The following is a 25808-nucleotide window of genomic DNA, read 5'->3' as shown; positions in this document are numbered from 1 at the left end:
ATATTGTTTGGGAAACATGAGGTTCTAATTTAAAGTGAAGATGGTCTTTAGACCTACAAGAGTTAGGTAGTTACGTGACTCTTTTTACACAGAATTTTGGCTTCTTGTTTCACCTACACGGATCTAACATTATCTAATTAGGGCAAACTTTGCATACTTAGAACCCTTTCTATAACAGTAAACACTAAGCAGTATAAAAAAAACAAATCTAGCCAACAGAATCAGATTGATTTTTCTTCATGACTCTTAAAACGTGTAATTCAAGATTTTTCATGGGTTGATTAGGTAAAAAGTAAAAGGATTTGACAATAATTAGGCAACGATGGAAGGTAAGATTATTTGACCCTCTGACTAAAAAAAACAAATTATTTTTCCCTATCAAAATTGTTAATTATGATTCCACGAATTCTGAAATTATCAAAATCTAAACTCATTTATATGAAGATAAACAACAATGCAAAGTGACTTTCAAACTGTTAGCTCTTACAACTATTTAAGTCTAAATCTCCAAACATATATTAAAAAGTGTGATATTCCGTCGCCGGAAAAGCAGATTTCGGCCACTCTAACGGCCATGAGTGAAACTGGTTCAAACCGTTCAATCACAGAATCTTTACGGTCCAGTCTTGGTCCACTCGAACACCCGGTTTGCGGATAGTCAACACCTTTGTACCCGAGGAAGCTACAAGCCCACCCATTCGCAGAGGTCCCATCTCAATCTCTGCCTTTTGATTCAACGGTTCCACCAACGCAGATTTTGGACCTGAGCTGTGTCCCAAGAGGATAATTCTGTCGATCAAGCATTGGGAAGAGAGACGAGCTTCTGGAGGAGCTAAGTTCGTTGATGTAAGAACACCCTTTGAGAAGACGAAGCGACGATGGATGTAAGAGCCTCGTCTGAATTCAAAGCTTTTGCCGTCATCGATGTAGAGTTCACCTTCTGCTTCTTGAGAACTGTTCAAAGCTACCACCTGAAGGGTTTTAGATGTTAGATCACATAGTTTATCATTGGGATTTCACTTTCAGAGATAATCTTTTTACCAACCGGTTTTACTTTGTTCATGGTGCTGATAGCAGATGATAAAACAGTGTGATGCAAGTGTTGTACGTACCAAAGTATAAGGATCATTGTCCATTTGAGAGGAACTTCGCCTAAACCGGTCCTTCCTTGGGATGATGGTTCCTGCCTTTTGAAACGCAGGAATACTCTCCTCTGGAGCATCCATCTTGTGAGTCTTGCCTCCAACGTAAGTCTTACCGTTTCTCAAGTCATACCATGATTCTTTGCCAGGCAAATACACGGAAGCTTGCGTTGTTCCCTAATTTTGCAGAAAGACGAGAAGAGGGTATGTGGCAGGGTTTGATCATTTATCTGGAGTATATGATTAAGTAAAGAGATACAAAGGCCAAAATATAAATAAGTAGGAAGTTGTACTTAGCGCTCAAGTACCTTGGTGTAAACTCCTTGAACCAGTAGACCACTACCGACCATGAAGGCTTCATCGTTGCTAAAAGTAGCTTCATCTTGCGGGAATTCCATCCATAATGGGCGTACAACAGGAACACCCGTAACGTTTGCTTCTCTGAACAACGTGTAGAAGTATGGGAGCAGTGTGTAACGAGTGTGTATGGCATCTCTCATGAGTTCTGTGTTCCGTTCACTGAAACAAGAGAACATTGATTTGATTCGAATGAGAAAGTGCAACATTTATGAGCCAGCAAAACAAAGGCAGAGAGACTTCTGGACAACCGTTGCAATGCCTACTTGATGAAACTAATGGCCTAACTATTTAGACAATCAACTGACTAGAGTGCAACACCAGGTTTTAGTTTCCGCAATTGTATTCTTTTCTCAATAACCAGTATCACTACATTTCAATCTGCTTGATCATCCATCAAGCAAATATCCATAGACTAGACCTGGACCGCATACTAAAATAATACCTCTTGACAAGAAAAAATTAAGTACTAAATCACATCTTACCCAAACAACCAAGGCTCTCGTCTTTTGGTATCGTGATGAGCATGACCCCTGAAAAATGGATAGTAAGCACCCACTTGGTACCACCTAACTAGAAGTTCTGGTTCAGGATTTCCAAAAAACCCACCAATATCAGCTCCTGCAAAAGAAAAGAAAACTTCCATTAAATTTGAGAAAGAAAAAAAAAACGCCAGCAGAATTTGAACAGCTAAATTTGTTTGTACCAGAGAATGTAATTCCAGTAAGACCAAGTGTCAATATCATTGGAATGGAGACTCTAAGGTGTTCCCATTCGGCTGTGTTATCTCCAGTCCAAATTGCTCCGTATCTTTGAGTGCCGGGAAAGATTGCTCTTGACAATACAAAAGGCCTATCCTTTCCTTCTTCACGCATAACAAGTCCATCGGAAGTCGCCATGTGGAAGTAATATCCATATGCGTTATGAACTTCTCTGTGTTCAACACCCCCAACATGTAATGCATCTCTTGGCATAGTAACCTACTCCAACAAAAAAGAAAGAAAAAAGTGCCAGTCTTCATCTCAGTAATAGACCTTTACATATATGATAAACTTTCTACGATATAAGCAAATCAGAGGTGGAGATATGCAACCATAGCTTACACTCCACTCTTAAAGAAGTCACAGAAACAAATATCCAATGTAAAACCACATAAACATAAAATGGATCTTAAAATACTTGCTTTAGTAGTGCAATAATTAATAAAAGGTGTCATAGTATGCAAGATAAGGGATGTATAATCTATCAGAGTTCAAACATATCCATAATTGTGCAATAGAAAAACAATGGATTGCTATATTCAACTGCAATCCCAAAATGAATATGAGAAATGAGCTATACAGATTACAGAAAAACAATAACGGAACAAGAAAAAAAGACCATTCAGACAGAAAGTTATACCTCGGGACCATTGAATACAGAAGGCTCATTCATGTCATTCCAGGTGTACAATGATGGAGTTGAACCAACATAGTTCTTATACGAGAACCTCCCACCCCACCATTTTCTAATCTCTGGGCTCAACATATCAATGTAAGATGATGAACCAGGCCAGCACCAACCATCAAAGTCTTTTCCAGATGAATCCTTAACATAGTATCCCATCTGAGTAGCCTCTTTGTGTAAGAAGTATGAGTCATCCCTCTTGATATGAGGATCCACAATGGTCACCATCTTCCTACCCTTTGCAGCCAATTTCTTTTGCATCTCCTCTGGATGAGGAAACAACACACTATCCCATGTAAAGTATCTCTTCCCATCTGTATGCTCAATGTCAAGCCAGAGAACATCATAAGGAATATCGTGTTCATCGAATTTCGAGTCCACCTGTGCCACATCCTCCTCATCTTTGTAGTTCCACCTACATTGATGATAACCAGTGGCAAACAACTGAGGCATGGCTGAAGTACCTGTCACACTTGCATACTGCTTTACAACATCCTTTGGCTCAGGCCCAACGAAAAAGAATGTATCCACAATCCCTGCCTCGCTCATCCAGAATGTGTCGATCCTACTGTGACTAGAAGGCAAAGAAATACCACTCTCTGCATCCCAACCATTAGCCAACACATCAATCTGCATTTCCGCAGCATTCAACCAGAAAAATCCTGAAGTTTTACCAGACTTCCCATGCGAAACCATGAACGGAATCGACCCGTAAAGCCCAAACGGTGATTCATGATCGTATTCAAACACATCTAGATTAAAAAGCCTGTAGGGTTCAGATTCCTCAACTCCAGGACCCTTGGTAGGCTTCAACGCGAAGCTAGTGGCGTGTTCAGGAATTCCATAAACGAAACTGGAATCATAAAACGAAACATCGAAACTAATAGATTGAGGACCAGATGGTCTAGAATCTGTATGAGTCCTAAATTTCTCTTCCCAGTTATCTCCTTCAGTTTTCCTCCCCAACTGCTCAAAATCAAATAATCCATGAGAATTCAATGACACAACGCGACGGCGATCACCTGATTTCTCACGCACATACACCTCAAACGGATCGTGTCGCACCACCGCCTCGTAACCATCGGATACATAAACTACTGAAGACGGACTAGTGTCTCCAGAGATCGTCTCCGTCGCTACTTTCTGCAGCCAGATCTTCTTCTCCTCAAACTCAGACACTACCACATCAGGAACTTGGAACCTCTTCTTCGGCGGGTTCAACGAATGGTCCTCATCGATTTTAAGCCGCACGATCCCATCCTTGTAAACTGAGAGAGAAAGAATCAACGGCTTGATCTGATCCCCATCGCCTTGATTAGGCGCTTTCGGTAGAAGCTTCGCTACGAGATCTCCATCAGTGATGGAAACATCGCCGACAATTAGAGAACACGCGCCGGGAGTACGAGATCGAGCGCGTTTACAAAATGGAGTTTGGTCACAGCTGCGAAACTCTTCCTTCTTCCATGAAAGTGCTGTTTGAGAGCAAAAGCAAATGAGTGATAGTACAAAGAGAAGAGATCTCATTTTAGTTCCTTGTTCATGGAAATCCTTAGATTGAGGAAGCAATGAGGAAAGCCAAAATACAACACTGAGGAAGACGATCATTCCGGGTCCGGTGGATATATCCGACCTGTTTATTAAAATGAAGGCCCATAGCCCAAAGTACGGTCCATAATTCGGCCCAAACTCGATTTTAAAATTGGTGTATGTAAGTTTCTAGACCTGTCTTCTTCAATCAAAAGTCAAAACCCTAATTTGGAATAGCTTTCTGAAGATGATGCCGGAGAAGACGATTATTTCGTCGGAGAGTTCAAATTCGTCTCCGTTAAACCCTTCTTCTACGCGGATTATCTGCCATGTATGTAATAAGCAGTTCTCGCAGTACACTTGTCCTCGCTGCAACTTCCGGTACTGTTCCCTTCCTTGTTACAAATCTCACAGTGTCCAATGTACTGAATCATTCATGAGAGATAATGTAAACGATGAATTGAAGCAAGTTCGATCTGATGATCAAACGAAAAGGAAGATGCTCGAAATTTTGAAAAGGTTTCACGAAGAAGAAGAGGAAGATGATGGGGGAATTGATAGCATCACGGATGATGAAGGTTTGAGCTTACCGGAGGAGATTATTCAGAAGATAATGAACGGAGATGAAGTGAGTCTTGATGATTTGAGCTTAGAAGAGAGAAAAGGATTCCAAAGAGCCTTAGCTTCTGGAGAATTAAGCAAAATGATCCAACCATGGGATCCTTGGTGGTTACTTGCTTCAGCTCGAACGATCAATCTTGGACTCGGAGGTACACAACTTGTTCAATGCGTTGAAGACGAAGAAGAGACCACAGTTGTGAGTGAAATCCCACGAGGGCCTGATACACCTTTGATCTCACTAAGCAAGCTTACCTCCACGAATCCATCTCCTCTCTTACCAATCCATTTGATTGACATTGCATATAGTTATTGCTTTACGCTCCGTATCTATAATGGAGAGTGGCAATCTGATTCGCTTGGTGCAGCAACAATGGTGTTGACTGTTTCATCAGTTTTGGGTCACAATGGACAACCAGAGACCATAAAGGAAGTGTTGTCCTTTTGCTTGGAACAGACATGCTCTTCAGCTTATAAAAACCTTGGTGGTGGTCTGAAGTTCGGATTGAATCTGGTGGATGATGTGATTTGTTTTCTTTCTCTTGGCTCTGGAGCTATGGTATGTCTGCTCGGTGATCTCCAAAGGTTGATTCTTGGTGCAATAAAGGAAGTAAAATCATCATCAGGGCGTGATCTGAAGAAGAAACTAAAGCTTGCAGAGAGGAAAGTGTTCTACATGATGTGTTGGGTCAATGAGCAGAATTCTGAAGTATGGGAAGCTCTGGAACCATCTGTAAGGGCAGAGAAGAACTCGGTGGTTGAGCTCAACGATTACAGAGGGTTTCCAGAAATGAAGAAGAAAGATCAATTTCGAAAAGGTGGTGGCGTGGTGATTGAGGAGATAGAATGAGTTCTGATGTCGTAGTTACATAGCTTGATGATGTAAGGTATGTTAACAAATGAATATCTTGTGGTGTTCCTAATTAAAAAATGTAAGGTGTGTTAACTAGGCAAACGATATATATATATATATATCTTGCTTGGTTTCCCTTGGTAGCATATGAATCCCAAATCTTCATGATCGTACCTGGAACTTGACGATACCTTAGCCAAAAAAACAATGAAAAATCTGAGAACTCTAATGGCTTTCTAGTTTACCATCTCAGAGATGGCTCTCCACATCCAGTGACCAGTGGCACGAATTTGCTTGCCTCTAATCGGATTTTTTAACATATTCGTCATTTGGAGAACTCCTGGGCCAATCTCTTTACCATTTAACTATGCCTTGCCTTTCCACATACTGATCATATCAATAACCTCCACGGTTTGGTACAGCTTGTGTTATTGGTTATCAACTTATCATACAAAGTACTATTATGCATTGCAAACAGATATCCAGCAGTTAGCGAAGGTTAAAATACATATAGATCCCAACTCGCTATAGTCATATAGATCCCAGCATTATCTTTACACATCGTGCATAGTCATATAACAAGATAAAAGTTGAATAGCGCTTAATAATTGATTGCAACAGACCAGATGCATACAAGAGGTGTCTGTCTATTCTCCTTCTTCTTCTTCTTCTTCTTCTTGTTCTCGACTTACTTTACCAAAGCAATTTCAAGACTCATGTGTTCTGGTACCCCATCCATGGTTTTCCTTATGATAGCTTTGTGATCACTTGAAGAAACACCTGTATACTTGTAACTTATGTAGAAGATTGCATTCTCTGCGTGGAGCTTCTCACGCGCCTCAGTTATGTAATCTTCTTTAGTTTCTACAACTACCTTGTTGATCTCCAAGGGTGGGGAAACCTTCAATTCCTAAAGTCACACTGGCAAGCAAGCGTAAGAGAAAAGAAACATGAAGAAAAAGAAGAAGAAGAAATTCAAGGACTTACAGGATTTTTCTTGTAAGAATACCATTTCCATGAATACAAGCAGCCAGTCATTCTCATGCAAGTCTGATTCTTGCACCTGTGACAAAAATGCATTCACCTCTAACTGCTTCTCAAACTAAAAAAGAAGATTAAACTCCAGTTCTGGACATCTTACCACGTAATACTTTTTGTTGTCAAAGGCCAAGGCGTCATCAGACAACCATTTGGGCATTTTACCTGTGTAGAAGGGATCCATTGCCTCATGCCGGTCAAAATATTCATTCACAGACTTGCCACCTGATCTCTATAAACAGTTAGTCCTCTCTGGTGATTGATCTCGAAAGAAAAGACAGTGGTAAAGAAGAAAAGCATACGTACATGTTGGTCTGCAGGCCAAGACCCTCCAGTCTTGTACATGATAAGTATCTTGGTTATAACATCCAGCAGCACTGAACACAGTCTGAAAAGAGAAGACAGAGTTGCAGGACGGATCCATTGCCTCCAAAGTGATGTAGTTATCAATGTAAGCAGTGCCCGTAGACGTATTATACTTTTCCCAGCGCACAAACTTTAAGTTTGTCCCCTGACAAGCAAGCAATATATGAAGAGAGGAATCAAGGTTAGGAGATTGATTATAATACATGATGAATAAAGAGACAATATATATTATTCAGTTCAGGGTTACCTTTTGAAAATTGTAGCAGTAAAGTCCAAGCTTAGCATAAAGGGTGACATCATAATCAGTGCTCACAGGAGGCGTAACTATGCCAGTAAAGTCAAATCCATAATCAAAACCCTGGAAAATCAAAATCAAATTCAATAAAAAAAACATCCCTGAGACGACAAGGAAACCTAATAAGAGATCAAAATAAAAATCGGATTTTACATACATAGGCCTGCTGGGATTTTCTCTTACGCAAACAAGCCCTTCACTTTTTCTTTTTTTGCTTTGCCGTTGATGTTCTTACAATTTCAAGCCTCCCGAATTCATTTACCGGTATGCCGTCAACCTCCTCCTCTTCCATAATTAGCCAAGCCATAAATCTCTCGCATTCCTTTGTCTTATATAAAAACAGTTGAATCAAAAGCCCATAAACTGTAACAAATATCAGTGGTCGGTGGCCCAGTTACAGCTTGTGATGATGAAAAACTGTGTTAAGTTCATAAAATTGGGGATTTTGTTTCATCGTTTTTCGAGTTCCGACTTGTTGTAACAAACAAATACAACACAAACAAAATCTCGTCTTTCTTGATTGCAATCTCACGTTTTGCATCATCATCTTTAACTTGTTCTACTTGCTTACACCACCGATACTTTCCTTTTGGACAACTTTATCTTCATGGGATTGCCGCCTTTCTCCTCGAAGATCACCAGCTCATTCCCGGAAGACTTAAACCATGATCTTGGAACATGATACCTAATCATCCAAAAAACAAAAAAAAAACAATAACCAAATTTGAACAAAGGAACTCTGATTAATGGCTTTCTACTAGTTTTACCATCTCTGAGATGGCTCTCCACATCCAGTTAGGCATTTATCCGGCATGAATTTGCCTCTGTAATCGCATTCTTTTACGCACTCGTCGTTCGGGCTGTTCTTTCTAGCAATCCTGGGCCAATATCTTCCTATCTCTTCACCATTTAACCATGCCATTCCTTTCCCCATACTGATCATATCAAGCCCAACCGGCTCACTCCCAGAAGGTGGCTCTATCACAACCTACCAAAAGATCAGATATTTTAGAGACACAACTTTATCTTCTACAATCTTGCTTCTTGTCCAAGAGTTGCTACTACATTACCTTATACCAAGTCAGAGGCTGTTTCTTGGGAGGTTTCGTAGTCACCGTCCATTTCACAGCCCCGGAGTTACCTGGCTTGAACAGTTCTAGATGCTCTCCTTCCACGCCGAGCTGCAAGATTCATGGGAATGTTGTTAGAAACAGAATCACTCAGGAGCACATGAGAGGTTTCTAGGCACGAGAACTATATTACCTTGTAGGACCATTTGCTGTTTGTCAAATTCAATGTGCCCTTGTTGAAACCTTTGATTGAGACGCTTGTAAGTCCAGCTCCAACCCATTCGTAAAAGGATCCTGCATTCTGTGGCAGAAAAAAAGTAACCGAATGTATGAGTGCGGATGATGTAGCAAAACTGCAATGATATTTGGATTTTTGTTTATAGAATTACCGCTAGACCAACAGTCATGCTAAGCAAATCAATATTGTTTTCGCCCGCTTTGAGAGCAACTGGTTTCTTGAGTTTGAAAGGCACATGAGTCCCATTCCCTGTCGCAGTTCCTAGAAACCAGTTGTCACATTTACGACCAATCAATTAGAAAATTGAGTGAAATAACAAACGAATTGTAGAGAGTGTTGAAGGTACCTAAGTACTCTTTGTTGATGAAAACATGAAGAGTATGCCCTTTTGATTCAATAAACAGAACCGGGGAGCTTCCTTTCTTCAAGAACGCTTCATTTTCACTGACTGTTATACTGCAGCAGATTGAGTACATTTGCTTCAGATTCTTTCTCGACGAATTCAATTAATCTAACAATAACAGTATTCAGGTACTGACCTTGTTGTGTACCAAAGATAGTCAGTTGTGTCCTTTGTGGTGTTGATGTGGTCAACAAGTTCATTTTTCACAAAATCTGCTGCGCCCCAAATACCCGGTTTCTCCGAGAATACTTCCCATTTAAGACCTGATGAAGATTTCAAATCTTCAGGTAGCATTTCAACCTTGGAGGACTTCGAAGTTACCTGTTGCAAAATGTCAAATCAGCCTTTTGCTAACTTGTGTTTCTGTTATGTCATTGTCCAAACCAGTTATTGTTACCTTTGCTGTGTTGAAAACCTCGGTCTTGCAGTCAGGTAGAATGCTAACTGACCAAGCAGGCAAGTGGTATGATGTGTTTCGAAACATCACCGCCTTGTCATTTTTATCATCCAAGTTTGACAGAAACGCAGCACAAGTTCCCGAAGAGTCTGTGTACACATCAGCCTGAAAATCGAAAACAAACCATCAGAAAGAACATTCTGACAGAAACAGAAGTCTTTCCCGACGGGTTTAAATACAGAAAGTGTACCTCGAGTGAATGGCCTAATGTAAAATTTTGATGCTCGCCACTTATCAGCAAGTTTTCAGAGAGCATTATAGCTTTGTGGAGATCCTTAAGGTGTCCCCATTTTGGTAATCTAGGCAATCCTGATAAAGGAATAATAGCACACAAAAATTAGTTATATAACCGTTGAAGAGTTATCTCACTACACAGTGATCTTCTTTGTTACAAACTCACCATACTCATCGATGGGAGCTTCATAGTCATAGCTTGTAGTGATAAAAGGTCCTCCTGAAGTACGTCCAAAATTAGTTCCTCCGTGATACTACACCAAATTTCAGACAAAACATACAACCAAAATCCATTTAGATTACAAACTGATACAGAGCTAACTAACTTCCTCGTCTTGAAGAAACTAACAAATATTACCATGTAGTAGTTGTGAACACTTCCACCTTTCCCGAAAAACCGAGCAACAGAGTAGGCTACATCCTCTGCTGGTCTGTGAGGGTCTCTGCCTCCAAAAGTTTTAAACCTGGAAGAAAAGAAAAACTCTTTTTAGTCCGCGAAAGTCAGATTCACTTGCTAATGAACAAGAAGCTCCAAAAGACTCCAACTTTGTATGAAACTTGTAACAGGAAATGTTAGCGGAACCAATCTACTTACCATCCAGGCCAGTTCTCAGTCCAAATCTTGGGTTTATCTGGTGTATTAGGTGTGAATTGGTCACAGTAAAAGCCATTGCAGGTACTAATCTGCAAAAGGAAATAAGAGAAATCCATCATAAACTGGAACTAGTTGAAAGATTTTTCACTTGTTTATATCAGAAAGCATCTGCTAACATCTCGATACAAGAAAGCATGCAATGAATCAAAAAGATGAAGGTGTGTATAGATCTTGTGTTTCGGATTCGATATAGACTTACCACAGTGGGAGGAGCATCCCATTGCTGGCACATCATCCATGGAACACCAATATTCTGTGAAACAGCCATAGAAGCAGACCATTGAGCATACCTTTTCCCTCCTTCTCCGTAATCCTTTTCATAATACCCGTACTCGTTTTCCACCTAATGAATCACAATATCAAGAAAAAAACATTCTAAAGGAAACAAAACGATGCTGAAATATTATATGTTGTCGTTTGTCTTGTCTTGCCTGAGACAAGATTATTGGACCGCCCTGAGGTGCAAAAAGCTTCTCTTGTTTCAACAGGTTTACTATATACGTCGTGAAACTCTCCATGTAATGCTGAAACAAGAAAATTCACACAGCAAATGAATTTTCAGTAACAGAGAAGAAAAAACAAATTCCGCAATATTTTCCTGTCTAACCTTCCATGGCTCATTATCCGCTCTGAAGACTGTTCCTGGCACGTAATGCAGCCAAACCGGGACTCCCCTATAACCACAAGATTCAATTAGAAAAACTACAAAGGGGGCAACAATATTTGAGAAAGGAAGGATTGTATAGAAAGCTCATTACCCGTAATTCCACTCGGCGGCAACAAAAGGACCAATTCGTAGAATCATATGCATTCCAGCTTGTTGAACAATCTTGATAAACTTCACTATATTATACCGGCCACCAAAATAATACTAGAAGACAGCAACATGATTATTCAGCAATGTTTCAACAAACATCATCTAGAAGATATCTTCCAAGAGTAATAATTGCAAGCTCGTTGAAATTAGAACCTTTCCAGGAGATGGCTCATGGCCATTCCAGAAGACATAAGACTCGATTGCGTTGCAGCCTCCTTCTTTTGCTGTTTGAACAAGAGATGGCCACATCTACAACAAAAAATCAATTGAGGATGAAATTGAGAATAAAGCACAATTTAAGAACAGAGGCCTAAATCATCCAAACTCATAACTAAAGAACTGAAATTGCATTTTCTTAATCATTTTGAGAAGAGGATGGAAAATGCAAGAAATTTAGAAATTTCCCATCAAACCCATGATTTTAAATGTCTCTTAGAGACTGATTCTAGAATCTCCCTCAACTAAACCCTCACAAGCTCGAAACTTTGTTCGATTCAATGTGAGCATAAAGCACAAATCCAAAAAGCTTTCAACTTTAGCATTCACCAAGTGATAAAATCAAAGAAAAAGAAGAAGTCACTAACAGCAGGGACGCTTCTGGGATAGTGAATGGCGGCGGAGATAATGAGCTGACGGCGATTGCCGATGGTGAGAGAACGGTGGTCGTAGGATACATTCGCCGCCTCGATAGATCTCCACGAGAAGAGAAACACCATCACCACCAGTATCGCCGTAGACGCAATGCTTTCAGTAGTAACCCGATTCATTATCGTTGTTAGCTCTTCTTCGTCGTCGTACTTCCCTCGAGTGTTGTTCTAAAAGTCTAAAGCCCTCTTCTTTACAATTAGGAGGGAAAAACAAGATTTATCTTTTTAGAGCTTCCAAATATCTTTCTTGTTTTGTGTGCTTGTTTGAGTGTGACCAAATCACTCTCCACTGTGGATTATGATATCATTATTATTTATATCAGATTGTCTCTTATTAGGATAAGCTTCTTCTTTTTTTTGCTTATTTATTCATACCATTTGATGTAGATATCAGATTCCATTTATGCATATTTGAGTGAGATCATTTTATTGTTAACTAATAGTAACTGTCTCCTCAATCCTCATAATCATATAAAGGTTGTAATTTTTCTTTCAATAATAAAAGTAAGAAATACCCTTTTCACCATACGCGAAGAAACACTATGATATATATATATGGCGTGGCGCTTAAACAGACATTCGTCATGGTCCATAGATTAGGGAAGAAGTAAAGCCAACTTCAAGAACGAAAAAGACGTACTGTATGTATATAGAGAGAAAGTGTGAAGTCATTAGCCCCTTACCCAAATTTGACTTTCCTTACAAAAAAGATCTAAACCCTTTCTATATCCTGATCCTCTCACCACGTAACAATCGTCATCGTCACAGACAAAGGAACCAAAAAAAAAAAAAAACTTTGTATATCTACGAGAAAAACAAAAATAATATCCATTTGATCATCTACAAATCTAAAAAAACAGGTCATTTGATTATTTGTTTTTTTACTTTGATCATCAAAGGAAACACATCACATGAAAAAGAATCCAAAATTAAATGAAATTAATTGATAAGGCAGATTTTTTATCGACACGGATTATTCAAAAACGCTGCTCTCCAGCCAATCCACGTTTTCTGGTACATTCATGTCTCCTTATAATCCTCTATTTTAATTCTTTTCAAAATTCCAAGTTTTTATGGCTTGGCCTTAAGAGTTAAAACGTGGGTCGTCGGCTTCTTTTTCGATTATTTAGGAAACCAAATATCAAAACTAATGTAGGAAATATCTGGTCCAGCCCCAACGAATACAATACCGAAAGTGTTGAAATCTTAAATTTGTAGGCCCCACAGTTCCCGGACTTTGCTACTTGTTAAACCAACAAGCCACTATTGGAGCGTGAGCCACACTTTCTCAGATACGCATGTGATATACAACGAATATCGCTTCAACAATTAAACGGCGCGTTGAAAGTGTTTGCCAATTTGGTGTCGGTGAAGAGCCAACTGGATTCGCCGAACCAACAAAGCCAGGCTCTAGACTGGACCCTTCGTACTTGGGATACGAGCGTGATCGGTGGATCTCTCTTTTTTCTAGTATTTTGCATCTTTTGAATATTTTGAGTACTTGAGCAAATTAAACGAAATTTGTGAAACTGATATATCTGAAGTTTCTTTACATGTGACACTAAGATTTATGAAACCTGTATATTTCATTCAATTTGTGTATTGTATCATTTCAATATAATGTATTGTTTGGTTTATAAAACACCCCCAATTACCCAAAAACCATTTTTAAAAAAATAATCTTCAGGAGAATTGAGATTGAGCTTGACTCGAACCAACAACCGATATTGTATTCAAAGATATCCCAAGAGGATCACCACCTTCCTCTTCAAATACCACCAATAAATTTCCAGATGGTTTTAAGAACGCCCGAGGAATATGATATCTGCATTAACCAAATCCAATTCCATATCAAAAAGTAACAACAAACATAATTTTGTGTTTCCAGGTGTGTGTGTGACACTTACATAGATTGAGAAGGTTGTCCAGCAGGGGTGAGAAACGAGACCCAATAACGACCAATGCTTTCACCATTCACCCAAATTTCTCCTTTACCCATACTCGACATGTGTAGGCCCACGGGCCCATCTCCATTCGGCCCATCAAACGTTGTCTGCATATTCACATTCGTCACCGATACTATTCATAAATTACACATATAGTACTTATTTACATATGTAAATAGGCATACCTTGTACCAAGCGAGGGGGCGGTTCTTAATTAGTCCAGCTTTATTCATACTCCACTTCACTCTATTTAAATTCTTCCATTGATATAACCTAACTTTCTCTCCAAGCAAACCCACCTTCACAACACATATACATACTAGGTTATGTATCAACACAATCTTCCATCACTCATAAAATGAAAGGCTTATTCATCATATTACCGAGTAACCCCATTGAGATCTACTCAAATCGATGGGTTTTGTCCCGCCACAGCTAATTTGTACTTTGGTTAGTCCATAAGATCTCCTCTCCATGTAAGCTCCAGAGTCCTTTTATTATTAAGGTTGAAAAAAATGTTATGATTCTATCTACTCACTTAATAAACAGGGTTCTAGTATCAGTAAACGTCTTACCGGTAGACCAACCATGCCGCTGAGGATCGATATATTGTTTTGTCCATTGATTAAGCTAACCGGAGCTTGTAGTTTAACTACCCTTATGTCTCTGCTTCCATGTCCAGATCCTACAACAACACGCTTTTAATATGTTCATAAATATGAATATTGAATTATTTGGTAGTTAAGCTATACTAGAGAGTAAAGTATGTGTATCTTGCAAACTAAGTGCAATGGACCGTCAAAATCAACACCGAAGCAGAGTTTGTGAACACATTTTTCTTCCCCGTTGTTACTCTCAATACTTATGTACCTGCTAGTGCATTGTTGACGAACACGTGGACAACATGTCCTGATGATTCTGTGTAGATAGACGGGTTCGTGCAGGGTGAATCCAGCTTAAAGCTTACATTGGAAGAGCCAAACTTGCGTTAGAAAAGATAAATGAACATTAGAAATGTAATGTGTAATGTCTATAATATTTTACCTTGAAGTGTACCAAAGATAATCAGTTTTGTCCTTTGTCAAATTAGTGTGTTCCAACAAAGCATTTGTCTTCAAAGATGTGCCTGGGAATGCAGGGATTGTTTCTCTAAACAAATTCCAGTTATCGGGAACGTTGAACACTTGAACCGGCGTTGTAACTCTCGTATTCATCTTCACATTCACCTTTATTAATTAAGCGGTTAAAATGCTTGAATAGTTGTTGATTACTATTAGTATGATCTGTAAGGTCGCAAAAAGACTTACTTTTGCAGTTTCATAAATTAGGTTTTTGCAGTTCTGAAGAATACCAATTGACTTGGGACTCAAGCTATACGCATTGTTTCTGAATTGTATTTGACTGGCTTTAGCGTCATTGTTTACCAGAAACGCAACGCATCCATTGTTCGCGTCTTCAAAGACATAAGCTTGTTGCATTGGTCCCAAGGAGAGAATCGTTTGCTTTCCTTGAAGCAGAGGATTTGCAGAGGATTTTATCGCAGCGTGAAGCTCCTTCAAATGACCGTACTTAGGCTGTCTTAAAAGACCTGAAACACACAAAACAAAATCAGAATCAAATTATCAGGTTCTTTCAAACAGAGAACATGCATTTAGACCAAACCGTATTCGTCGAGAGGAGCTTGATCATAGTATCCTGTAATGAAATACGAAGATGAAGTCCTTCCAAAGTTTGTTCCACCATGGTACTGTATTGAAACAAGGTGGTGAGTTATTGATGATCATATAATGCGACTAATATTTGATAAAGATGTTGTTATTTACCATGTAATAGTTGATGTAACTTCCATTTTTTGCAACGAAAAGAGCGGCATGGAAAGCAATATCCTCAGCAGATCTAATATAAGGCTCTTTTCCATAAACCTGAAAGCTTTTTCATCACAAAAAAATAAAATAAACATAGTTAACTTTTAAAACAAGAAACCTATCGAAATAGACAATGAAGTAAAACCCTTACAATGAAGTCCAATCCTCAGTCCACATTTTCGGCTTATTGGGTGAGTTTGGTCCAGGAAAAGTCTCGCCGCATTTCATCCCGTTGCAGGTATTGATCTACAGATGAAAATATTCGATCTCTAAGAAGTATAAGAAACATTGAGTCATTGATGATTGATCTTAGATAAGTAACCGGTACGAACCACGGGATCAGGAGCGTCGGGCGACTTGCACATGATCCATGGCACTCCGGTCTTAAGCCCGACCGCCATTTGACCTGCCCACTTGATGTACGATGCTCCTTTCTCATGGAAAGCCCCCTCCACGTTTGCATACTCGTTCTCGATCTTACAAAAGAACCCAAATAAGAAACTTATTTGTCTAAGCAATGATCCGGTTAATGTATTTAATGCAAAGGATTTGGTTCGGTTTGGTGACATTGAATTTGACGAATAAGATTGAAAAGATTAAATACCTGAGAAAGAATAATTGGACCTCCTTGAGAAGCATATAAGCCCTCAGATTTCATCAAATCTACGATCTTAGCGGTGAATTTTTGCATGTGGAACTTGAAGGGCTCATTGTCGGTTCGGTATACCATACCGGGTACATCCCGTAACCAAAATGGCAATCCCCTGGTTAATCAAACCGGTCGTCAAAATCATTTCAATGTTAAATATACGTTGACAAACAATAATTTTGGTCAGTTGATTAGTACCCGTAATTCCACTCGGCTTCGATGAAGGGTCCAATACGTAGACAGACATAGAGACCTTGTGATCTAATTTCTTTAATAAACTTCACTAAATCGTTTCTTCCACTAAAATCATACTGCAATATTCATTTTATTCGAAGTAATTATATATTCTATAATTTTCCTACCATATGAAGAAAATGAAAAATTTTAAAAGTCATATTGAGAAATCATAAATGGAACGGACCTGTCCAAGCTTAGGCTCATGGAGGTTCCAGAAAACGTACGTTTGGATCACATCGATGCCTCCTTCCTTTGTCTTTTTTATCAGAGACGGCCACATCTTCAATACAAAATTATTTAACATAAAAACGCGTTCGCTTATTCAAATGATTGAAATGATGATGCATTTGGTAATGAATAATTAGCTGTCTTTGGATCCCATTGATTAGTTAATGAAATGAGATTTGTTCACGTGATTGTGTTAGAGTTGTCAAAGACCAATAGATAGTAAGACACAGAAAAACAGAATCAATTATGTGCATGATTAGTTTTAATACTTTTCACATTTTGACTTTTTATTTGATATATCATTATTAGTTATTCACTTATTTATTCGATTTTTTTTTTTAACACAAAACTTATTTATTCGATATTATTTTATTTTGTATATCGAAACTATGAGAAGAACATTAAATGGAAGCACAGACAACGGATCTGTGTCTAATTTAGTTTTAGATTATAAATGGATCATTGCCATTCTATCAGTCGATGTATTTGATTTAGTAATGTTTAACTAATTAAATGATAAATCTGTAATTTTTTTAAGAGTGTCAAAGAAGTGGACAATGACAAAATTAGAACATAAAAAGAATCAAAAACGATGTCGTGTTGAGACCCGTGACTGTTTCATTATCAGCAGAGTCAAGGAGTCAAAGATGTTGTGTTGTGGATGATATCTATGTCTTAATCTTGAAAGTGAAGGTATAACAAATCTTGTGAACCAAATAATAACAGATCAATTTCGTTTCAATACGTAATGCATGTCTTTTTCGTTTCATTTAGTGATTAGAATTTTTCTAAAAATATGAGTGTATTTAATCTTCTATTTTGAGTGATTTAAGTTATTTTGAGTTTTTATGTAATTTTGAAGAATTTGGATAAATTTAAAGAAGTTGTTATGATTTATTGTTAAATCTTTTCGATTTCCACCTAAGACCATGAGATTTAAAATTCTGTATTTTTAACTAAGGAAATCCACTAAAATTTACTTAAGTTTCTTAAAATCAGTAATAATCTAATCCTTAAAATGTTTTTAATAACATGGGATTTTAAAGTAAATTTTAAAATCATAAATTCAATAACATTAGATTTCATGAGATTTTTAGAAATCCATAATTGAATAACATTGGATTTGTTATTTTAACACAAATCACTTAAAATGTTTGATTGAATACATCTCTCGAAATTTAATCATAGAAAATGAATTAACAGTTATATATATAAAAGTGCATAAGGTGTAGATTAATTTGGTGTTTTAAAATCGCGCAAATAAATTAAAATTGAAGAAGATATCTAGTGTAATATGAAATCATGAATATGTTGTGTCTGATAACTATATGATTAATTTATCCAATAATTGATCCCCGCTAGAATTTTGTTTCACTTTAACAAAACAAAAAAAAAACCCAAAAATGACATTTCTTAATTTTCAAGAAAGAAAGAAGTTTGTTTTTTCATTTTTGGCGAAAATAGAAGTTTATCACGCAACAAAAAGTACATGATAAAAAGTGAAACCAAATTTTAAATGCAAAGAAACTCGTGAAACAGAATTCGTTAGAAAGTAGTAGTATATAGATGTACATTACATCATATATATCAATTAGGTCGACTACGATACATAGTTTTGCAGCAATATCTAGCATATGATTTTAGATCTTATCAACAAAACATTGCTTTCATATATATCCAAAATTATACTCCTGATTTTGTCATATACGTATAGTTTTGTTTTTTGATAGCTTAGTTTTGTCATATTACATCAATAGTTGATATGACACAAGTTTATGGTCCAACCATAATTATTTACGTTTGCCAAAAATGTTTACCATTTTAATTTGATAAAAGGTTCATTTGCCAAAAATGTTTGGGTTAAAGAGGTTTGCCGAAATGTTATTATCACATTAAATCACATCTAGTTTATGTATGATGGAAACATTTACCTCGGGTGTGCTGCGAGGATAGTGGATGGAACCGGAGAAGAGAAGCTTCCTCTGTCCATCGATTATCAAAGACCGTCCGTCGTACGTTACTCCCTTCGCCGCCGTAGCACCGCCGGAGAATTCAAGAAACGTACCCACAATAAGAATCAAACACAACCCGAAGACCAGACGACCCATCTCCATCTTTTCTTCTCCTTCTCTTCCTCTCTGATGTTTCTTTTACTGATTACAGTTCGAACATGTGTGTAAGCATGTGGGTGTGTATGTATTAGTGCATTATATATAAATCCAAGAAAAAACTTTATGATCTGAAAACAAGTGTGAGTAATATATGTAGGCGTTTAATAAAAAATTTGAGATTTGAGATTTGAGATTTGGGAGCTTTATATAGATAAACAAATCGATTGACTTGCAATAATTGGGAAAAGTTTGGATCCTCTGTTGATGTGTTATATAATCCTGAAAATAGCATTATGCTTTTCACCTTTGTCTTACGATTCTACAACTGAATTACCAAAATGCCCCTTCTAATTTGACTAGCATCTATATGATCTTCAACTTCTAAGGCAAACTAATAATCAACCTTTACTGTTTTGATCAGTTGAATATCCCACCAAAAAAGAAGTTTTGATCAGTTGAATTAGTAAAGTGATTAAGTGATACTTATGTTGAATAAGTTCAAGTCAATGCTAAAAATGAGCAAGTTGAATATTTTTCAAAACAACAAAATGGTCCAATCTTGTTTTGTAAAGATTTCTTGTAAATTTATTTTTACAATATATGTTTTAAATTTCAACATATCAAATTGTATTTTAAATAGGTTAATTAAAACCTTAAAGCAAAAAAAAAAAAAAAAATTATTGACAAGAAAAGTTATTCGATTAAAGTTCTTCATTTTGCATATACACTTGTCTAAGCAAAATTTGGGAAAAAGTTGAAACCTAGGTGTTGAGGTTTTGCGTATACGACATTGCAACTGGAACTTGGAAGACAAGACTTGGACCCAACACAGCCTTCACGTAAAGATAAAATGGGCCTTTAAAAGGGAAGTTATAGTTAAGCCCCATATGGGCTTTTACAATCTTGATGCTCTAGCTAAGCATTACCTTTTCTTTTCTAGTTTATAAATATCTTCTTCTTCTTCTTTTTTGGTTATTAAACATGATATATGTTTCTAAACACACATAAATATTTTTCGTATGTTTTATGATTTTGGGAGCCATTTTTATATCTTCCATTGAGTTTTACATTCTTTTTCTTCTCAAAAAGCCCATTTTTCTAATTGTCACAGTTGTCAAACATACCCCAATATAAATTATAACATATAAGATCAGTTTACTTACATTCATTAGAGCACCCCCATTGGTGGAGTCCTAATGTGGAATCCTTTAATTTTTTTAAGAATAAATTTTGATTATTTTGAAGTTTAGAGATTTTGTTGAGTCTTTACTATTTTTATTGTCCAATGGTGGAATCCTTAAGTGGGTTTCTTTAAAGAAAAAAAGTTAGTTTTAAAATGAAAAATCATAAGTATTTCGATTTGATAAAGCATAATAATTATTAAAAATTCTTAAATCATAAACATATATGACATAAAAACATATAAAAAGACAAATAAAAAATTGGAATAACGATTAAATTTAAATTTGACTCAGATAATATTTTTGCTATCTATTCAATTAAAAGAAACCAAAAGCAATTAGATTTATTTTCAAATTTATCTTCAGAAGATATAAAAAAAATGTGAAAGATTTTATGTTTTGTTTTGTATTCTTCTCCAGTCAATGAAAAACTGCCACATATAAGTTTCTTAGAAACCAAAGAATACCTAAGCTAAGGTGCATACCTTGCTTAATTTCACATTTTTGAATTATTTTTAAACTTTTTTCATAAGGATTTGTGCTTAGAAACTCTTAAAGATTACCAATGAAGATGGTCTTAGTACTTGTTACTAAACAACATTTTATAAAATATTAGGGAAAAGAATAAGCAAACTATAATACATTTCATTTTAAATAGTAACTGTCGTTTATGTGGAAAATTTGGTCCACGAAACTGGTCGATTATCGCATCTTTCAGACTTTACGTATACATATAAGCCGGCGTGTGACTAAGATGAAGTCATCTATTCTCAATGACGTATGCAATTACATGAACAGAGAAGAAATCCGCTGCGGAGAAGCTCACAGTAATACTCTGACCAGTCCACTTACAAGTCACAATATAAATATCAGCCAGAGAACATCGTGCACAAGCTGCTACACCGTGAAGTACCAGATTACAACCACGAAAAGGTTCGTGCGGCTGACGGAAGCAATGACATCATCACATACTCTGTATGTCGATCATCCAATTAGTCCAAGCCACGTGTAAACCTCAGCTGGCTGCGCGGTCAACGTTGAAAAAGAAAAAGGTTGGTTTTTATCACACGTGTCCGAAAGAAAACTACACACGTGTGGTTCATGAACCTCCCCTTCGTTTATAAAAGCTCCATGGACTTTGCTCTCTTCTCCTCGATTTCAATCTTTGAGATAAACCACAAAGATCCTCCGATTCGAAGGTTTATAAAAACTCAAAATCGAATCTTATCCACAAGAAAACAACAAGGTACTTTTCCAAAAATGAAGGCGGAGTTGAATTTGCCGGCGGGATTCCGATTTCATCCGACGGACGAAGAGCTTGTCAAGTTCTATCTTTGCCGGAGATGTGCGTCAGAACCGATTAACGTTCCGGTTATCGCAGAGATTGACTTGTACAAATTCAATCCATGGGAGCTTCCAGGTAAAACTTCAGTCCACGACAAGATTGACATATGGTTTTGTGAATTGACTTTGAGATTTTGAAGAGAATTCGAATTTTTGTTTCCAGAAATGGCGTTGTACGGTGAGAAAGAATGGTACTTCTTCTCGCATAGAGACCGGAAATACCCAAACGGGTCGAGACCAAACCGGGCAGCTGGAACCGGTTATTGGAAAGCGACTGGAGCTGATAAACCGATCGGAAAACCGAAGACGTTAGGGATTAAGAAAGCACTCGTCTTCTACGCAGGAAAAGCTCCGAAAGGGATTAAAACGAATTGGATTATGCACGAGTATCGTCTCGCTAATGTCGATCGATCTGCTTCTACCAACAAGAAGAACAACTTAAGAGTAAGCTTTTCTGATTTTTAATTTCTGGGTTTTTTTTCGATTTTTGTGATGATGATGAATTGATGATGATTAATGGGTTTTTTTTGGTTGAAATTTTGCAGCTTGATGATTGGGTTTTGTGTCGGATATACAATAAGAAAGGAACAATGGAGAAGTATTTACCGGCGGCGGCTGAGAAACCGACGGAAAAGATGAGTACGTCGGACTCAAGATGCTCAAGTCACGTGATTTCACCGGACGTCACGTGTTCTGATAACTGGGAGGTTGAGAGTGAGCCCAAATGGATTAATCTGGAAGACGCGTTAGAGGCATTTAATGATGACACGTCCATGTTTAGTTCCATTGGTTTGTTGCAAAATGACGCCTTTGTTCCTCAGTTTCAGTACCAGTCCTCCGATTTCGTCGATTCGTTTCAGGACCCGTTCGAGCAGAAACCGTTCTTGAATTGGAATTTTGCTCCTCAAGGGTAAAAATAATCGGCAAAAAGTTGAAGCTTTTCAGAGTCTTCGATCACCGGCATTGTGTCGGATCCTGACCCGGAGACCAAGTCGGGTCATACGATTACATAATCGGGTTATTGAGATTTCCACATTTGGATTTCCGAGACTAACCAACTTAACGGATTCTGGGGTAATTGGGGGGTTTTGCACAGGTGAATCACACTGAGTCAGCAAGTTTCGATTTTTTGGTTTTGTTTTGTAATGATTGATTAAATGTCTAAAGATATCACGAAGTAGATACAGAAGAACTGTAAAAGCAATTGTGACCAACCATTATGAATCATATATATATTCAATGAAGCATGAGCTTATTTCTTCTTTAATGAAGCAATGTACATTTTTCTCCAAGAGAAAGAATACACAGACTCAGATAGATAGAGAGACATGAGAGATTGAGAGAGATGGTGGATTCAAGGGCTATTGTGAGAAGCATTAGAACGAGAAGCCCAAATACCAAACACAAGAAACCAGAAGATGAATAAGATTGCCCAGTAGCGTGCAGGACCATACCTGATTCTAGTGAGCACAACCTGTTCACAAGTTTTTGTGTGTTTGGATTAGTAAAAAGTAGGAACTACTTATCTGTTAGAATGGATCTATCACTTGAGAGATTTACTTACAAATCTGAAGAAGATGACTATTGTTAAAGCACAGAGACCACCAAGAAGTATGTGAAGTCCGCTCCTAGCAGTTTTCTGTACAAATTCAAAACAACCGTTAACCAAATAAACGTTATCGATATACCAGTCAGAGAGGCTTAGATATACAAGGTTAGATCGATGGCATACCTTTCCAACACGAGGGGCAATGAGCCAGACCAAAGTAACAGTGAGTAAACCTGTAGCAAGTAGAATCCCAGTACCTTCCACAGCCCATTTAGTTGCACGGTTTTCCATAGGTAAGATGTCGAAGTTCACAACACCTAAAGGTTGGTCAGGGATAGCCGCAACAGAACTATTGTTGTTGTTGTTGTTGTTCAGGGAATGGGGACCAAACCATGACGTTATCTCACTAAGTCGTTGCCTTCGAATGACAGCAACTTCATCTGAATCAATGGTTGAATCTGTATTCACCGGTAATACAGGGATTTGATCTCCTCCATCAGCAGTTCTTTCTCTTATTGCTGTGTAATCTCTCAAGGCAATGACCACTTTGTTGAAATCAGCAGTCTTTATATTTTCTGCAGGATGTCCACAGATTTCACACACGGTGGATCCATGGTTGAGAAACCACTTGAGCGCGCAAGCGTAGTGTACCAAAGCAAGCTCGTTTTTGCAAGAACATCCAAGCTCAAGCAATGCATCCTGATGCTGCTGGATTCCCATTTCTATATCATTTGTGCAAATGAAAACTTCCGCATCAGGACTTGTTAATTCGATGAAGCCAGATTCCCTTCCATTGCTTTTGACAACAGAATTCTTCAGCTCAGACTCTGTAGCTTTGCTGACATCATCAGCGGTTCCATCTACATTGCTTTTACGAGCTTCTGGAACCGGAGGGGTAATCCCCAAAAACCCCAAGGCGGTATCTCCTCGTCTGTCGGATTCTGCAGAATGGCATACACGACAGGTTGGCAAACCCGAGTCACTGTCTGTACTATAACGCGCCTCAGCTGCTAGTTCCTCGTTCTTGACGGGTGGACAATCGTGATCATTGACTCCACAATTTGTTGTCTCCAACTGATTCTCTTTACCCATCAAGCCCGAAAAAGAAAACTTCTATTTCTTCACGAGACCAAAAAAAGTTCACTAGATGAACTGACCAAGAAAATGTTCACTAGAAAGGTTATCCCACTTAGACAAGACAACTCAAGGTCCAATAATACAAAGGACCTCACGGTATCTAGTATTGTACTCTAATATCACGTTGAAAGAGAAACGATCTGAAAGACAAAGGACAAGAGAGAGATGGTCTATTTTGCATTCTTTCAACGAGCTCCTGCAGCGAAAACAATAAAGATATCATAAACACAAGACTCTCAACATGAAAGCATACGGTAACATACCACTTTTAACAAAACAATATATATAAACGGAACCTAAGCTTACATGTAAAAGGGACTATACATAAACTAATGGTGATGAAGCAAGCTAAATCTGGATTCTGTGATCTAGTTATAAAAAAGGCTTATAGTAGTATGAATGTGAAAAGAATGTATCATTTATAAACAATTAGATCATAGATCCCACTCAACCTTTCAGATGTCAGAAGAGTCAAAAACATGCTGAGATCGATCAAAACAAAAGAAAGTGAACAAAATGATGTCTGAAAGCAATAAGATCATGCTTCAGGTTGTAACTGAGCAGGAAAGATTTTTCACCAAATCCAAACACAAGAAACCACTAAAAAGTGTATAAAATATACATATCTAAGCAGATGAAAGCAGCCATTACACCAAATTTTATTAACCATAAGCAAATTAAGTAGCCATCACTCCAAATTTTTTAACCAGAAGCAGATTAAAGCAGCCATTACTCTTAATTTTTTTTAACACAAGCAAAATTAAGCAACTAATTAATTCAATTTATTTTTAAGCACTCCACCAAATTCCCACCACACAGATTCTGATAAAACATGAACTCATTAAAAGACAAAATCAAACAATTTCGTTCTCTCATGAACTCATGGGTCACCGACTAAAAACAGAGACAAAAATCACGAGATCAAGATTTAAACGATCTGTAAAATGAGAGATCAAGCATGTGCGAATCTGAGAACATTATGCGTCAATGAATTTTGGAAAGAAAGCAAACGAATTTTCATAAACGTAGAAGAAAAGGAAAACGAATCTATAGGGTTTAGAGTAAACAAACCTCAGCAAAATCTGGATTTGAGAAAGCTAGAGCCTTTCGAAAACCATCATTTCTGGGTTCATCGAATCCTGGGGATTAGGTAATGGGAATTTTCTGGAAAATGCTCGTCTCTCAGAGCTTAAGGCGTTCAGATTCGAAAGAGTTCTTGCCACTACACCAACCTTTCACATGGTGCGGAGAGCTGAGTGGTTTTAGATTCTTTTTATTTTCTTCTTCTTTTTCACTATATATAACGTTTTTTTATAAAGATGAAAAAAAAACTGTACAGATTTCACAATATATATAAACCAAAGGAAAAAGATAATGATAAGTAATAATAAATGATGT

At 37.6% G+C, this 25808-nt stretch overlaps 7 protein-coding genes and 1 non-coding gene across 11 annotated transcripts; 3 read left to right on the top strand and 5 right to left on the bottom strand.

Annotated features, from left to right (window-relative positions):
* Positions 1–325: 325 nt before the first annotated feature.
* Positions 326–4618, bottom strand: RSW3 (Glycosyl hydrolases family 31 protein). Of its 2 annotated transcripts, none has more exons than NM_001345613.1 (6): positions 2901–4618; positions 2206–2479; positions 1985–2120; positions 1451–1661; positions 1113–1319; positions 326–971 (listed from the first exon to the last, which is right to left on the bottom strand). In NM_001345613.1, the coding sequence occupies exons 1-6, from the start codon at positions 4548–4550 to the stop codon at positions 603–605; spliced, it is 2847 nt and encodes a 948-aa protein (NP_001330435.1). In that variant the 5' UTR covers positions 4551–4618; the 3' UTR covers positions 326–602. The 2 variants fall into 2 exon arrangements, with proteins under 2 accessions (NP_001330435.1, NP_201189.1); NM_125779.3 differs by having other exon boundaries at positions 2901–4544.
* Positions 4619–4626: 8 nt separating this feature from the next.
* AT5G63830 (HIT-type Zinc finger family protein) lies at positions 4627–6194 on the top strand. The gene has a single exon (NM_125778.4). The coding sequence runs from the start codon at positions 4720–4722 to the stop codon at positions 5938–5940; it is 1221 nt and encodes a 406-aa protein (NP_201188.4). The 5' UTR covers positions 4627–4719; the 3' UTR covers positions 5941–6194.
* Positions 6195–6631: 437 nt separating this feature from the next.
* AT5G63820 (hypothetical protein (DUF626)) lies at positions 6632–7949 on the bottom strand (the record flags this gene model as incomplete). The annotated part of the gene is made up of 6 exons (NM_125777.1): positions 6632–6723; positions 6931–7006; positions 7085–7206; positions 7288–7492; positions 7595–7705; positions 7878–7949. 6 exons carry the CDS (start codon positions 7947–7949, stop codon positions 6632–6634), a joined length of 678 nt encoding a protein of 225 aa, NP_201187.1.
* A 46-nt stretch (positions 7950–7995) lies between these two features.
* BGAL10 (beta-galactosidase 10) lies at positions 7996–12451 on the bottom strand. The gene is made up of 18 exons (NM_125776.2): positions 12101–12451; positions 11670–11765; positions 11458–11570; positions 11307–11373; positions 11131–11223; positions 10899–11042; positions 10640–10728; positions 10403–10508; positions 10211–10298; positions 10001–10119; positions 9751–9915; positions 9490–9674; positions 9297–9406; positions 9102–9211; positions 8906–9013; positions 8713–8823; positions 8410–8630; positions 7996–8327 (listed from the first exon to the last, which is right to left on the bottom strand). The coding sequence occupies exons 1-18, from the start codon at positions 12281–12283 to the stop codon at positions 8210–8212; spliced, it is 2226 nt and encodes a 741-aa protein (NP_201186.1). The 5' UTR covers positions 12284–12451; the 3' UTR covers positions 7996–8209.
* A 598-nt stretch (positions 12452–13049) lies between these two features.
* AT5G00700 lies at positions 13050–13616 on the top strand. Its single transcript, NR_144223.1, has 2 exons — positions 13050–13177; positions 13382–13616. It is a non-coding gene; the product is annotated as an uncharacterized misc_RNA (transcript).
* A 19-nt stretch (positions 13617–13635) lies between these two features.
* On the bottom strand, positions 13636–19470 carry MUM2 (Glycosyl hydrolase family 35 protein). Its single transcript, NM_125775.4, has 16 exons — positions 19020–19470; positions 17045–17140; positions 16822–16934; positions 16579–16738; positions 16307–16450; positions 16126–16220; positions 15933–16038; positions 15772–15856; positions 15417–15697; positions 15154–15335; positions 14980–15071; positions 14685–14794; positions 14493–14600; positions 14295–14408; positions 14071–14216; positions 13636–13988 (listed from the first exon to the last, which is right to left on the bottom strand). Exons 1-16 carry the CDS (start codon positions 19200–19202, stop codon positions 13847–13849), a joined length of 2157 nt encoding a protein of 718 aa, NP_568978.2. The 5' UTR covers positions 19203–19470; the 3' UTR covers positions 13636–13846.
* Positions 19471–21243: 1773 nt separating this feature from the next.
* NAC102 (NAC domain containing protein 102) lies at positions 21244–23016 on the top strand (the record flags this gene model as incomplete). 2 transcript variants are annotated; one of them, NM_001345612.1, is made up of 3 exons in its annotated part: positions 21244–21800; positions 21888–22168; positions 22270–22638. In NM_001345612.1, 3 exons carry the CDS (start codon positions 21482–21484, stop codon positions 22636–22638), a joined length of 969 nt encoding a protein of 322 aa, NP_001330407.1. The 2 variants fall into 2 exon arrangements, with proteins under 2 accessions (NP_001330407.1, NP_201184.2); NM_125774.3 differs by having other exon boundaries at positions 21512–21800; positions 22270–23016.
* SHA1 (RING/FYVE/PHD zinc finger superfamily protein) lies at positions 22932–25698 on the bottom strand (the record flags this gene model as incomplete). 2 transcript variants are annotated; one of them, NM_125773.4, is made up of 4 exons in its annotated part: positions 25482–25698; positions 23457–24606; positions 23289–23363; positions 22932–23198 (listed from the first exon to the last, which is right to left on the bottom strand). In NM_125773.4, exons 2-4 carry the CDS (start codon positions 24363–24365, stop codon positions 23079–23081), a joined length of 1104 nt encoding a protein of 367 aa, NP_201183.2. In that variant the 5' UTR covers positions 24366–24606; positions 25482–25698. The 2 variants fall into 2 exon arrangements, with proteins under 2 accessions (NP_201183.2, NP_001331890.1); NM_001345611.1 differs by lacking the exon at positions 25482–25698 and adding an exon at positions 24717–25480 and having other exon boundaries at positions 23079–23198.
* Between the last annotated feature and the right edge of the window lie 110 nt (positions 25699–25808).

The sequence above is a fragment of the Arabidopsis thaliana genome, chromosome 5 (assembly GCF_000001735.4).
Source record: "Arabidopsis thaliana chromosome 5, partial sequence".
In the NCBI taxonomy this organism is placed as follows: Eukaryota; Viridiplantae; Streptophyta; class Magnoliopsida; order Brassicales; family Brassicaceae; genus Arabidopsis; species Arabidopsis thaliana.
The sequence above is the reverse complement of the archived record's forward strand: the minus strand, read 5'-3'. Positions and strand labels throughout refer to the sequence as shown.

What these genes read in the sequence shown, in the direction of transcription:
- RSW3 (NM_001345613.1), bottom strand. Translation starts at nt 4,550, where the DNA reads ATGATCGTCTTCCTCAGTGTTGTATTTTGGCTTTCCTCATTGCTTCCT. An exon ending in CGAGAGCCTTGGTTGTTTGG is followed by an intron (nt 1,662 to 1,984) that starts GTAAGATGTGAT and finishes CTCTTGTTTCAG; the next exon opens with TGAACGGAACACAGAACTCA. An exon ending in ACAATGATCCTTATACTTTG is followed by an intron (nt 972 to 1,112) that starts GTACGTACAACA and finishes AAAACCCTTCAG; the next exon opens with GTGGTAGCTTTGAACAGTTC.
- AT5G63830 (NM_125778.4), top strand. Translation starts at nt 4,720, where the DNA reads ATGATGCCGGAGAAGACGATTATTTCGTCGGAGAGTTCAAATTCGTCT.
- BGAL10 (NM_125776.2), bottom strand. Translation starts at nt 12,283, where the DNA reads ATGAATCGGGTTACTACTGAAAGCATTGCGTCTACGGCGATACTGGTG. An exon ending in AGCTCCCATCGATGAGTATG is followed by an intron (nt 10,120 to 10,210) that starts GTGAGTTTGTAA and finishes TTCCTTTATCAG; the next exon opens with GATTGCCTAGATTACCAAAA. An exon ending in ACAGCAAATGGTCCTACAAG is followed by an intron (nt 8,824 to 8,905) that starts GTAATATAGTTC and finishes TGAATCTTGCAG; the next exon opens with CTCGGCGTGGAAGGAGAGCA.
- MUM2 (NM_125775.4), bottom strand. Translation starts at nt 19,202, where the DNA reads ATGGAGATGGGTCGTCTGGTCTTCGGGTTGTGTTTGATTCTTATTGTG. An exon ending in AGCTCCTCTCGACGAATACG is followed by an intron (nt 15,698 to 15,771) that starts GTTTGGTCTAAA and finishes TGTGTGTTTCAG; the next exon opens with GTCTTTTAAGACAGCCTAAG. An exon ending in TATCTTTGGTACACTTCAAG is followed by an intron (nt 15,072 to 15,153) that starts GTAAAATATTAT and finishes TTCCAATGTAAG; the next exon opens with CTTTAAGCTGGATTCACCCT.